This window comes from Arvicanthis niloticus, unplaced genomic scaffold (assembly GCF_011762505.2).
Source record: "Arvicanthis niloticus isolate mArvNil1 unplaced genomic scaffold, mArvNil1.pat.X S10, whole genome shotgun sequence".
Lineage (NCBI taxonomy): Eukaryota > Metazoa > Chordata > Mammalia > Rodentia > Muridae > Arvicanthis > Arvicanthis niloticus.
Genome location: NW_023044982.1, coordinates 130,548 through 143,976, shown reverse-complemented (window position 1 = coordinate 143,976; position 13,429 = coordinate 130,548). Strand labels below are relative to the sequence as shown.

General features: G+C 42.1%; 1 protein-coding gene across 1 annotated transcript; it reads left to right on the top strand.

Annotated features, from left to right (window-relative positions):
- The first annotated feature begins 10,524 nt into the window (after window positions 1-10,524).
- Window positions 10,525-13,429, top strand: LOC117696037 (PRAME family member 12-like). Its single transcript, XM_034486643.2, has 3 exons — window positions 10,525-10,811; window positions 11,140-11,727; window positions 12,853-13,429. The coding sequence occupies exons 1-3, from the start codon at window positions 10,525-10,527 to the stop codon at window positions 13,427-13,429; spliced, it is 1,452 nt and encodes a 483-aa protein (XP_034342534.2).

Here is a 13,429-nt window from a genome sequence, read left to right as displayed (position 1 = left end):
CTAGTGTAAGACTAATGCCTCTCTCATTGTCTTCAGCCTTTACTGTGTGCAAACCCGAGTTGTCACTATTCTTTTGAGATGGCTGTTTTTATTTTGGTGACACTCCCCCAAGGTGACCTCTGAACTCCTTTTGTAGTTTTGCTCCATAGAATGTTCATGTCTAGACCGGGACACAGAGAATCTAGAACAACAAAAGTACTCAGTGGAGACAATGGAGAGCCTTGTGGTCCCATAGTTAAGAACTCTAATTATCCTGCTGGTGTTTGAGCTCATACTTAATGTGAAGTATGGTGAACTAGCCAGGAGATTCTTTCTCAGGAAACCAAGCATAACAGGTATGTTGGGAATAACTGACCTTCTAGTTGGAGAAACTCCTTCATGGGTAAAGAAGATATTCTAGTCTAGATACTCTCTGATGTTCTTAATTTGATTGATACAGCTTGGCAGTAGACAGCTGTTGGAGCTTATGTGAGGCTATGGCTTTCAGTCAAGGTTAATTAGAAACAAACAAACAACCTCAAAATACAACAAAACAATCCTGAAGATTTGTTTGAGTCAGGGACTCACTAAGTCACCATGAATACCTATTTCTCTCTGTTGTAGAAAATGATGGACTAGAGCTTACTACATAGAACAGGCTGGCCAGGCACACAGTGTAACCCAGGGTAGCCTAGAACTTACAGAAATCCATCTGCCTCTGTGTTCCAGGTGCTACAATAAAAGTTCTGACCAATCAGTACCTGCCTTGAGGTAGCTTTTGATACAGACTTCAATTCCTTTCCTTTGAGAGCTGACATCATTGTGCCTACAACATACTTTCAAGTCCCTGAAGTCCTGTATATCCCAAGCCTTAAATTTCTTCATCTCAATATTTTTAGGATCTTTCTGTGTAGGTCTGGCTTTATTGCTTTTTGTCTTTTGGCATTAATTATGAATAAAATCATTTAGGATTACAGGTACATGATGTACTAGGACAATCATCTTCCTGTAACTCTGGCCACTTATATTAGCTCCATTCTCATGAGCTGTATTTTGTTTTAAAATTATTCCCATACAATAAATGTCAAAGTCAAGCAGCTGCCTCCATCCCCTTGATATTTGGGCAAACGTAATCATAAAGGGGATGGCCTTTATCAGAAATGGAAGCAGTAAAAATACTCTGAAGAACTTTAAATTGAAAAGTAAATTTAAAATGAGAAGAACCTGAGTGGGTGAGGAAATACTGTCAACTTCTCTTCTGCACACATTCAGGGATAACCTCACCTCTTTATTAATATGGCTAATTGTATCAGCTGAATACATTGTGTGTTTGTGTGTGTGTGTGTGTGATTTGTTTATTCATTTTATATATGTAAGTACACCGTTGCTCTCTCCACACAAACAAGAAGAGTACTTGGGCTCCCATTATTGATGGTTGTGAGCCACCATGTTGTTGCTGGTGAATTGAACTCAGGACCTTTGGAAAAGGAGTCAGTGCTCTCATCTGTCAAGCCTCCAGCCACTTGTTGTGTATATTGTAAGGTAGATTCTTACTCTATTTCCCATGGCTAATTCTGCTTTGGTTTGTCCATGGCTTCAATTATCATTACGTATTCCATTACTAGCATGCATTAGCATTAATTTTGCATTCACACATTTTTTTTTTTTTTGTTGTGGTTGATGGACCTAGATGCTGAGGTATGCCAGGCAGGCACTGTAGCTCTTAGTGATATTCCTACTCCATTTTTTTCTTTAGGTTAAAGGCTAGGTTCTCTGGTCCACATTTGGCTATGAGTTCTTTAAACCCCTCCTGCCTTATTTTCATGAGTTGAGTAATTACAGGTATTGTCTCCCAAGCCTGGCTGGCTAACTTTTCATGGTCCTATGTTAAATCTTTCATACCTGGAAGATTTTTAACAGTCAACCAAATCTAGGTTCTTTTTTTTTCTTTTGTTGGTTTTTCGAGACAGGGTTTCTCTGTGTAGCCCTGGCTGTCCTGGAACTCACTCTGTAGACCAGGCTGGCCTCGAACTCAGAAATCTGCCTGTCTCTGCCTCCCAAGTGCTGGGATTAAAGGCGTGCACAACCACAGCCTGGCCAAATCTTGCTTCTTCTTGATCATTTCTACAAGTGGTTGGAGAAAGATAGAGATTAAATGTTAGAAAGAGCATAATGGGAACACCAGTGCCTTAAGTAGGGGAGAAGGTACACATATAGGTTTATAATTGTCTATTCTTCTAATTATATAAATAGTATACACATCAATATGAGTGCTCTACATGTAACCTTTGCTTTGAAAGTACATTTCCCAATAAACACATTATTTTATCGTGTGTGTGTGTGTGTGTGTGTGTGTGTGTGTGTATGTGTGTGTGTGCACGTGTGAAGCTTCAAGATGGATTATGGGGACTCAGGCTTTCTAGACATGCATATAAGCACAAGGGCACGCCCCATTCCTGTTCTTGAATTCTTCTACAGTCTTAAAGTCACCCAGTAAATAAAAACCATAAGTTTGAAAGGATCAAATTTTGAAAGAAAGTCAGCTTGTGGGCTGAGCTATACACATCTGACACTCTGTAACTCCTAAGGTATCTAAGACTGCACCTCCATGTCTTCCTGCAGGGACAATAAGAGGCTGAAGTTGTTGGAAGGCAGAAAAACATAGAAAATACTTCCAGTCAAGCCCCATTGTATGAGTTGTACACACTCCCTGTTTACATTAATGTAGTTAGCATCCCAGCACCTTGATATGCATGTCCAAGACACACACACCATTTTACAAATAATTCATCAACAGCATGCACAAACTTTTCAGCCCTCCCTATACAGAGCTACACATACTTCAACTTGTAAAGTATAGTTTACATTTCTCTGCCCCCAGTAATAATCAATTAAAGGGAATTTCTGTTCAAGTGTCTAAGTAAGCATTTCTGGGTATCATTCAATTTGGGGCCAAATCAGCCTGAACTGGATTGAGTAGTGTAAATGAAATTATTTTCATTATTTTGGAAATCTGTGAAGCTGTAAGTTCACTTCTGGACATATCTGTCGCAGACACATACAACCTGAAACCTTTGCATAGCCACTCATTCTTTCATTCCTGAATCCATCCCAGACAGTCTTTTTCTCTGTAAATGGACCTGATCATAAAACCCATGTTTTTTATTGTTTTGGGCCATTCACAGTGCTTCATGAAGAGCATCCAGGCACAAACATTCTCTTTTAAGAAAAAGAGCCAGGCATGATGGTGCACATATTTAATCTCAGCATTCCAGATGCTGTAGAAGAGAGGGACCCATGACAAACCTGTAAAGGAGAGGCTCAGGGCATCAGGTTCAGAGCAGCATGACCAGGCTGGATGTGAATTCGATTAACTAAAGTGAGGAAGGAGATAGAGATCAATCCTAAGACAATATCCTCATTTCTTAAGCCTTCTTGAGACTGTAAGGCCCCCAGGAATGGAGGACCTCACCCAAGCCTTGGGAATTCACGGCCACTGTAAGACACTGAACTTGATGTAAGGCATATTTTAATTAGTATACTGAGATCAACACCTGTAGCCCATGCAGGGGCAATGGGGTCTGACCCTGGGGCTTAGGAAATAGAGAGAATTTAAAGCCCCAAACCACAACTCAGGGGGGGGAACCACAAGCCAGGGTAAGGGAGGGCTATTGGAGAGCACCTGTGGAAAGTCCCAGCCCATTATTTAGTTTGTGACAGGGTACAAGGAACAGGCTATTCTCTAAGAGCCTATACGTTATCTATCTTGTGGTCAGCTAAGTTCCTGGTACCCAAGGTATATGGGCATAAGACCCTATCTGTTCCTGGTCTCCAGGGTGCATGGGCACGCTAACTTGAACTCTCAGTTCAAACCCTAGTCAATCTATCTTATGGTCAGTTTGTAGTTCCTGGTACCCATAGGGCTTGGTCACCTGTCCTGAACTCCCAGCTCTGAACTCTTTTCTTATCTATTTTGTCTTGTGGATAGCTAGTTTCCTAGGACCCAGAACGCAGAATAAGCTGATCTGCACTCTTGACTCCATCTGTGGAAGGTTTAAAAATTTTTAACTCTTTCAAGACACTCCACTGCATGGTGTTTTGCTGTGGCAAACACATGAAGGAATGTTTCATTGATGCAGAAACAGGCAAAAGGCCAAGGGAGACTGGTGAAGGAATGTTTAGCTGAAAGAGACACAGGTAAAAAAGAGCTTCTGCTAACAAAAGCATGAGAAAAACCCTACATAATGAAGGTGTCTTTGTTAATTCCATTCATATGTTGGTCTTCATTACATTGCCTATTTGAGCTCTTTTTATAGGGACTCCACAGAGAGTTTGTTTATTTTTTTGTTTCCCCAACAGGGTTTCTCAAGTGTGTAGGTCTAGTATTTGTTTTTCCAGACAGGATTATTCTGTGCCCTTGGATATCCTGAAACATGCCCTATGGATCAGAATGTCCTTCAACTCAATGATCTGCTTACCTCTGCCTCCCAAATGCTGGGATTAAAGGTGTGGATCAACCCTGGCTGGCTGTATCACCAGTAATTGGCCTCAATAGTTTTAATGCCAAAATTCTCCTCTCTAGGATATGAAAACTCTACAAAGTCTCCTTCTTCCCAGAGACCATATTCAAATCCAACCATAACTTGGGAGAATATATCTGGCTGGGAAAGGATCACCAGGAAAATTTAAGTCTCAACCTATGATTCCATGATGAATAGCCAGTGCTAAACTCTCCAGGACATTTGTAGTAAAAATTATTTGGGAGTTTTTACACCATTTTTGATCATTCAGATTCCAAATAAGTGACATAGAACCTTTATACTTCTAGGAAGCCTTAATAACACTGGAGCTTGGCACATATAACTGTCTATACTGTTTTGACTATGTCACTGTCACTATCCCCAGAAGATAACTTATCATGGTGTCTCTGCTCTGCTCCTACTTTATCAGGCCAACCCTCATGCTGTTGTGATTCTTCCTTTTCTCCACTTCTCCTCATTTACTCTCCTCAGACTCCAAGCTTGGGCCAAAGTCTCACACATCTCTCTTCTGTCCAGCTATTTGCTGTAGGTATCTTTATTTAGACAATAGTGTTGAGGCAGGAGGATTGTTGCTAATTGATGTTTCAGATCACCTCAGCTAGAGTAAAAGGCTCTTCCTCAAAAATAAATGTAAAAAGCAATGTATAAAGAGCTACAAAATTAAGGAAGAAATAAAACTCAGTGAATCAGACTGGTTTAGTTAATGGGCTCTTAGATCCAAATTAATGTGGGAGATAAAGAAATATCACAGAGCTCAGAGGTTGAGGAAAATTATTCTGGCTGGATGTGGATCCTGACCATAATATGAGATTTTATGCATTTCCACATGAGGATATGATACACTCTAGCTAGGTCAAATTAAGATTAAATGGGTGGAATCTTCATCATCCTATCAGGTGGCAGCTTTGGCCTGAGAGGTGTGGCTACAAAGGGCAGGTGTGAGGGGGAAATAGTATATAAGAACTCAAAAGGTTGCAAAAGACCCTCTGAGCCTTGGAGTCTGGATTTCCAGCCTGACCATTCTGGGATTGAAGCTTCTGAGAGCAGTTTCCAAAGCAAGTAAGTCATTTATACCCATCAGGATACCCCTTCTGACTTGGCTTGACAGGATCCATTTCATCTGAATGTTTTTTGTGTGTTTATTTCCTTTCATGCTTGCTTGCTTTCTCTGTTCAGTTATTTTGAAGCAGTGAACCTCATTTAGCCCCAGATAGACTGAAGTCCATATGTAGCCAAGTGTCATGAAACACTAAATGTTAGGCCTCTGCCTTCTGAGACCTGAGGCTGCCCTGCTCTGCTGGTGTATAGTGGGGTTAAGGGGGCAATATTCACGGATTCAGGCATACTGGAAAAACGCCACATATCCTGAACTACTCTAATCTACCTTACAAAAATTTTCATTCAAAACAAATATAGATTTATGAACTGACAAGAAAGAAATTTCTATATGGGAGAACACCTGGGTATGAGTTCTTGGAAAGCATCAAATTGACAAATTTAAGCATTCAATCTGTTTTTTTGATTAATTGATTGATTTGTACTTTCTGATTTCCACTCACTAACCCCTGCCTTAATACTTACCTCAGTCCCCTAGCCTTCTGCTCTGAGTGGGTGGGACCGTCCTGGTACATCCACCCTAGTACATCAAGTCTGTGAGATTGGGTGCTTTTTCCCCTGCTGTGGTTGCACAAGGCAGAGCAGTGATATAAATATAACACATACATATAGGCATCTGCATTTGAGATAGACTGCTTAACCTTTTGTTTGGGCCTGTGTGAAACCAAGCCGCATTAAAGCTACATGTGTGGAGGGCCCTAGGTTTTGTCTCTGTATATTTTTTCGATGGAGGTTCAGTCTCTGGGAGCCCCAAGGGTCTACATTACTTGGCAGTGTTAATCTTCCTGTGGAGTTCCTATCCCTTTTGAGGTCTGCAGACCTACCTCCTATTCTTCCATAAGAGTCCCAAAGCTCCATTCACTGTTTGTTTGTGGGTCTCTGAGTGAGTTGCTGGGTGGAGCCTCTCGGAGAATAGGAATTCTAGTCTCATGTCTGCAAGCATAACAGAGTATCATTAATGATATCAGGAATTGGTGCTTCTCCATGGGAATGGTCTCTTGTTGGGGTCTGTTGGGGGCCGACTTTTAGCAGAAAGCAGCTTTCAGCTTTGTAACCATCTTGAGCCATATATCCTGACATGAGACTTGGATTACAATAGCCTACAACAGCTGAGCACACTCCCATAATCTTGGTTTAGATACCTTGGGTGTGTGAGATTAAAGGTGTGTGAGATTAAAGGTGTGTAACTTAAGAGTATGACTTAGAAGTGTAGAGATCAGATTTAGAGATAAGACCTAAGGACATGATTAAAGGTGTGACCAAAAGGCATGGCTTAGAAGTGAGACATATAAAAGACAGAGATCAGAGAATCAGACAGAGGAGACAGAGAAGCAGTCACTTGGAAGAGAACTTGGAAGAAGTAACTTGGAACTTGGAGGCACTAGGAACTAGGAACTAGGAACTCAAGACTTGGGACTTGGACTAAGACAGACTGAAGAATAAACGGGACTGAAACGCAAAAAAAACAAAACCACTTCAGAGAGTACAACTTGGAACTAGGAATTAGGTTAGAGAGAACAACTTGGAGTTAGTTATTAGACATTAGGCACTTGGCACATGGAAGAAGAAACTTGGAACTTGGAGGCACTAGGGACTAGGGACTAGGGACTAGGAACTTAGGACTTGGGACTTGGGACTTGGAGAGAAGAGAGACTGAAGAATAAACGGGATTGAATCACACTCTGTCTGGTCTCCATTCTTCAAGTCCATCCTCACTCTCTCTCTTGCTGAACCCCGACCCTAGGACCAGAGCAGCAGCTTGGACCGGGATACAGTGGCCGCCAAACGTGGGGCAGCCCGGGCCTCAACATTTTGCTCGGGCTGGGCCGCGACATTTTTTGGCCACCTGAATGTGGGGCTAGTGTGGTTCTCAACAGGGGTCATTATTATTTCACTATTCCTTCAGTATCTGTTCCATGTACCATCCTGGTATTTCTTGGACACAAGATAAATTTTTAGTCATGATTCTGTAGTTGGGCATTGTCCCTATTGCCCTACTGGAGTTTCCACCTGGCTAAAGCAGGTGGCTACTTCAGGTCCAATTTCTCTTAAGCTGAGAGTAACAGCTAAGTTCAGCCCCATATTATTGGGCATCTGCTGTTGAGGCCCGTATTGTCCAGCTTTGTGGGCCAAAATGTCTCAGACCACTCTGTTGTTTTGTCCTGTGTGTCAGGGTCTAGAGAGACAGAGAGAGAGAGAGAGAGAGAGAGAGAGAGAGAAGAGAGAGAGAGAGAAAAGAGAGAGAGAGAGAAAGAGGGGGGATAAAGGGAAAAAGATTCAAATTATGGAGACAAGACAGAGGGTCTGATCAAGTCTCAAGTCTCCTTTATTGTCTTTTTTATTGAAGGGAAATCTGGGGTATTTATAGGCTTTTGCCATGTGCCTTGTAGGCGTGTGGATACCACATGCCTTGCAGGTGTGGATATGACATAAGCCTTACAGGCATGTATAGCATGAATAGCACTTGCACTGTGTGCCTTGCAAGCATGGATACCTTGCATCTGTGGGCACTAAACAGCAAAACAAGATATGTGGGATATCAGAGTGTGCTTTAGCTGTTGTAGGCTGCTGAAAAACAAGTCTCATGTCAGGGTATATGGCTTGAGATGGCTGCAAGGCTGATAGCGGCTTTCTGCTAAAAGTCGACTCCCAACACATATATGTAGTGGAGGCTGCCTTATCTCAAATTTATATGTCTGATCCTGGAGATATCCCCAACTACCTATCCCTGTCAGATTTCCTTTCATTCTCATGGCCAATTTGCATCTTTGCTGTTTCTGGACACACCTGGTCCTGACCCTAAACATTATCCTCCCCATCCTCTCTCCCACCCCATTTCTTCCTGCTATCTGACTCTTACAAATATTTTATCCTCCTGTGTGAGATTCAAGCATCCTCACTTCTTCTTTCCTTTTTGTTGAGCTTCTTTGTATCTGTAGAGTATAGCATTCTTATCCTGTATATTGAGGCTACTATCTACATTTAGTGAGTATATACCATGCATATTCTTTTCTGACCAGGTTATCTTACTCAGCATGATATTCTCCTATGACATTCATTGGCCTGCACAATTTATTCTGCCTTTGTTTTTAATAGCTGAATAATATTCCATTGTGTAGATGTACCACAATGTCTTTGGCACTCTCCAGCTGTGACCATCTCTGGTTGTTTACTGTTTGTGACTATTAACAGAAATCTGCTATAAACATAGTTGAACAGGTATTTTTGTGGCATGACAGAGCATATTTTGTGGAGACCCAAGCAAAATGTTGAGGCCCGGGCTGCCCCACATTTGGGGTGGCCACTGTATCCCAGCCCAAGCTGCCGCTCTGGTCTGTGGGTCAGGGTTCAGCAAGAGAGAGAGTGAGGTCGGACTTGAAGAATGGAGACCAGACAAAGTGTGATTCAATCCCATTTATTCTTCAGTCTCTCTTCCTAGTCCAAGTCTGGAGTTCCTAGTTCCTAGTTCCTAGCTGTACTCTCTAAATAGTCTCTCTAAAGAGTATATTTCTCTGCTCTCTGCCTCTGCCTTTTATATGTCTCACATCTAAGCCATGCCTCTAATTCACACCTTTAATCATGCTGTTAGGTCTTGTCTCTAAATCTGATCTCTAGGTGACAGTCTTAAGTCACACACCTTTAATCTCACACAACTTTAATCTCATACACCCAAGGAAAGTCCTGGGTATCCAAAGCAAGATGTTATCAGAGTGTGCTCAGTTGTTGCAGGCTATTGTAATACAAGTCACATGTCAGGGTATATGGCTCAAGATGGCTGCAAAGCTGATAACTGCTTTCTGCTAAAAGTCGGCTCCCAACAGGTCCCCCTTTTAAAAATTTTTTTCAAAAGGGAAGGCTGGAAAAACTTACAGAAACGGTGCCTGTCTTAGGTTGGAACAAAGGACCCCAGGCTCCCAACAAATATTTTGAGGTCACCAGGGACTGTAAATTCCACTGGGATAGAACTCTGCTCTGGGCAGCTTAACTTGCCCCAGAGGATTCATCATGTGGAGAAAATAAATGGCTTATCTATATAGTTCAGAACCCACAAGCCATTTAAGGTGGAAGGAGATGGGGCAAGACAATTGAGGATCCCCTCATATAGAAGGATGCTCCAGGTAGCTTGGTTTGTCCCAGAGGTCTTAGGGAGCAGAAAAGATGAAAGAGGGAATAGATGGTTATATGTATGGTTTCTAATCCACAGGTCTGCTGAAGGTGGCAGGAGATTGCATATCCAGAGGGAGCACAGGGCACTTAGGGCAGATTAGGAGGCCTGAGAGGACTCAATGAGCAGGGAAGATGGTGGGGAAGGGAAGGTTACCTGACTGGTTCACATTCCCTGGTTTGATGAAGGTGAGAGGAAAAGTGGCGGGAAGAATGAAGGAAGTCTTTTATAGAAGGCTGCAGAGGGCCTTAGTGCATTCAATCTTTAAATAACAGTTTAGAGCTCTAGTTATGGCTCCTGTTTCTAAATATCATGGAAGTAAAATTTTATCCATTTTATACAATATACTGTTCCATTGATTTTAGTAAAACCGTAATTGTTTCCCAGAAAAAGTGTCAGATTCATGTGTGATTCTTCTGTTACAGTGTAGAGTAGGACTCACAAGAACATTATGTCAGATTGTGCAGATTTCAGGGAAGATGTGTTTACATGGTGCTTATATGTTACCAGGAGGACCTTGAAGGAACTGTGGCGATGAGAAAGACAGATATCCAGTAATCTGAATTACAGGATTTGCAATGTCACCAGACCAGGGATTGGACCCCTGCCTGGTTTATGTAATTAGTGGGGAGTGGGGTGTGGAGAGGCTTGATGAAGTTGTTTTAAATAAACTATTTTTTTCCTTTGAGTATTTCCACAGCATCTGCATACCTAAAAGTCATGATGAGCTTCAGGGCCCCACCAACACTCCAGCAGCTGGCAAGAAGAAGCCTGCTGAAAGATGAAGCCTTGGCTATCTCTGCTCTGGAGGACCTGCCCTTGCATTTCTTCCCACCACTCTTCAAGGATGCATTTACCAGCAAACAACCTAACATCCTGAGGCAGATGGTGGCAGCATGGCCCTTCCCCTGCCTTCCTTTAAGAGCCCTGATGGAGACACCTCACCTGGAGTCCTTGAAGGCGGTGCTAGATGGCCTTGATTTGCTGATGGCTCAAAAGGATCGACCCAGGTAAGAACTTGGTAGTATTGGGGAGGAAGTTTGTATAGACAGACGTGAATACAGTACTCATAATGTGGTCTAAGGTGAATCAGAGGATTCTGATTGTAGGAGTCAGTATCTTCTAGAATGGAAATGAAGAAACAGGACAGTGGTGTATGTAGGACAGGTGAGAAGAGATAGTCAATATGCAAAGAGTCTGTCCCTGCCTCTTCCCCAGGCACTAGAAGTGGAAGCTGTGTGTGTTTACGGAAGTGATTTAAGAGAAGTTGCATTATGGGTCATGCAGATTACACATTGTGTCTCCTGCTATATGAATGTCCTTCTACTTTACCCACAGGAGGTGCAAACTACAAGTGCTTGATTTACGAAATGCCCACCACAACTTCTGGAAAGGTTGGGCTGGAAGACAGAATATGGCCTGCTCTACAGATGTCATTGGCAACAACCAAGCTGTGGGAAATCATCCCATCCTAGGTGGGAAACAGGCCATGACTGTATTGATGGATCATTTCCTCATGTACCACCATCCATCTAAATATCTAAAATATTTTTATCGATGGGCCAAGCAGAGGAAAGATGTGATACATGTGATCTGTCAGAAGTTAGAGTTTTGGGACTTTCCAGCCTATGACCCACTGGATGTTTTGGAGGTTTTTGACACAGGCTCAATACAGGAATTGGAAATAAACACATGCTGGGACATTCACACACTTTCATTGCTAGCCCCTGGCCTGGGCCAGATGAAAAACCTCCAGAAACTCATTTTCCAGAAAATTTATCAACCTTTGCATTTGCCTCTGGACCAAGAGATGGAAGCCTGCTGTTTTACAGAGATCTTTTCCCAGTTCTCCAAACTGAATAAGCTCCAACATGTCTATTTGAATGATGTCTACTTCCTGGATGGTCGCCTGGTCCAAGTGCTCAGGTAAGAAAGGACAGTGAGCTTTTTGCTGGGGTGAGCGAAATATTTTGTTGTTGGTTTGCTTTACATTAAACATCAGTTTATATAGTGGTTTGACTCCCAGTGTAAAATTTATACAGATGTGAGCTTAGAATAATTGATAGAGGTTGATCCAAGAGTAGTAGTGTTTACAACTAATTGATCACAACCAGAATAATTGATAGAGTACTTTATGCTGGGTTGCATTCTGATTTGTCACCTTAGTAAATTCAAACTGTCATGACTGTGTCCATGAATTATAAAAATGTGTCTTAAGAAACTCAGACCATGCTGTGCGGTGGTGGCACACGCCTTTAATCCCAGCACTTGGGAGGCAGAGGCAGGCAGATTTCTGAGTTTGAGGCCAGCCTGCTCTATAAAGTGAGTTCCAGGACAGCCAGGGCTACACAGAGAAACCCTGTCTCAAAACAAACAAACAAACAAACAAAAAAACCAAAAAACAAAAAACAAAAAACAAAAAAAAAAAAAAAAGAAAAGAAAAGAAAAAAGAAAAAGAAAAAAGAAAAAGAAACTCAGACCACAGGAAAATAGATCTATAGAAGGTATGAGATCTTATACCACATGTCCTATCATGTCAACTCTGTTCTCAGAACTATATAAACAGTTTTCATCTCCTCTGACTTTCCATGGTTCAAAGGAAATTTGAACACAGGAAGGGGTTGAGTAGATGGGAAATGAGTGAATGACTGTGGTCAAAGGGAAACCCTATGAACAGAGCAGAGGCTGTTTATGGAAGCTGGAGCACATTGAGATAAATGATAGCAGGTCTGGGGATGGTTCTGAGTGGTTCCCAGTTGATCCTACTGGGTTCCTGTGCTTACATCATCTGTCCCAAACATGTTTTCTGCTTACCAGTTCAGAGGGAACTGTGGAGCTCAGCCAGTTGCAGACATAGTGATAATGTCCTACCTAGATGAATATGACATTAGTTGTTAGCTCTTCATCAGGGAGCTTCTTGACCTTGAAGTTAATAATGGTCTGAGAATGACCTAGGGATAAGGTGACTCTGCTACCTTGAAGTCACAGGTTATTTTCTGCCAGTATTGATCTTGAGTGATGTAAAGTTCTTACCTTTCTCTTTGTCTCTAGGTTCTTGGAAAGTCCATTAGAGACCCTTGCTATCACTCACTGCTTGCTGTCACAATCAGATATGAACTATCTGTCCCAGTGTCCATGCATCCAGAAGCTCAAACACCTGGACCTGAGTGGTGTCACCTTTGTACATTTAAATGATGCATTTCTAGGAAGCCTGCTACAAAGACTGAAAGCGACTTTGCAGACATTAAAATTGAAGGGCTGTATGATCATGGACTCGCAAATCAGTGCCCTCCTGCCTGCGCTGAGCCAGTGTTCCCAGGTCACTGAAGTCAATTTTGTGAAGAATGTCTTGTCACTGGGCAGCCTGAGGAAACTGCTGCAGCATACTGCCAACCTCACACAGCTGACCCTGGAGAAGTACCCTGCCCCTGATGAAGTCTATGATTACACTGGTGATATTATTCCAGACAGATTTGTACAGCTTTGTTCCGAGCTTATGGACACACTCAAAAGTATAAGACAGCCAAAACAGGTCTACTTTGAGAGTGAGAGATGTTTCTATTGTAAGAAATTCTTTATCTATAATTTGGAGGCCAGGCTATGTTCTTGTTGGGGATATACAAATTAG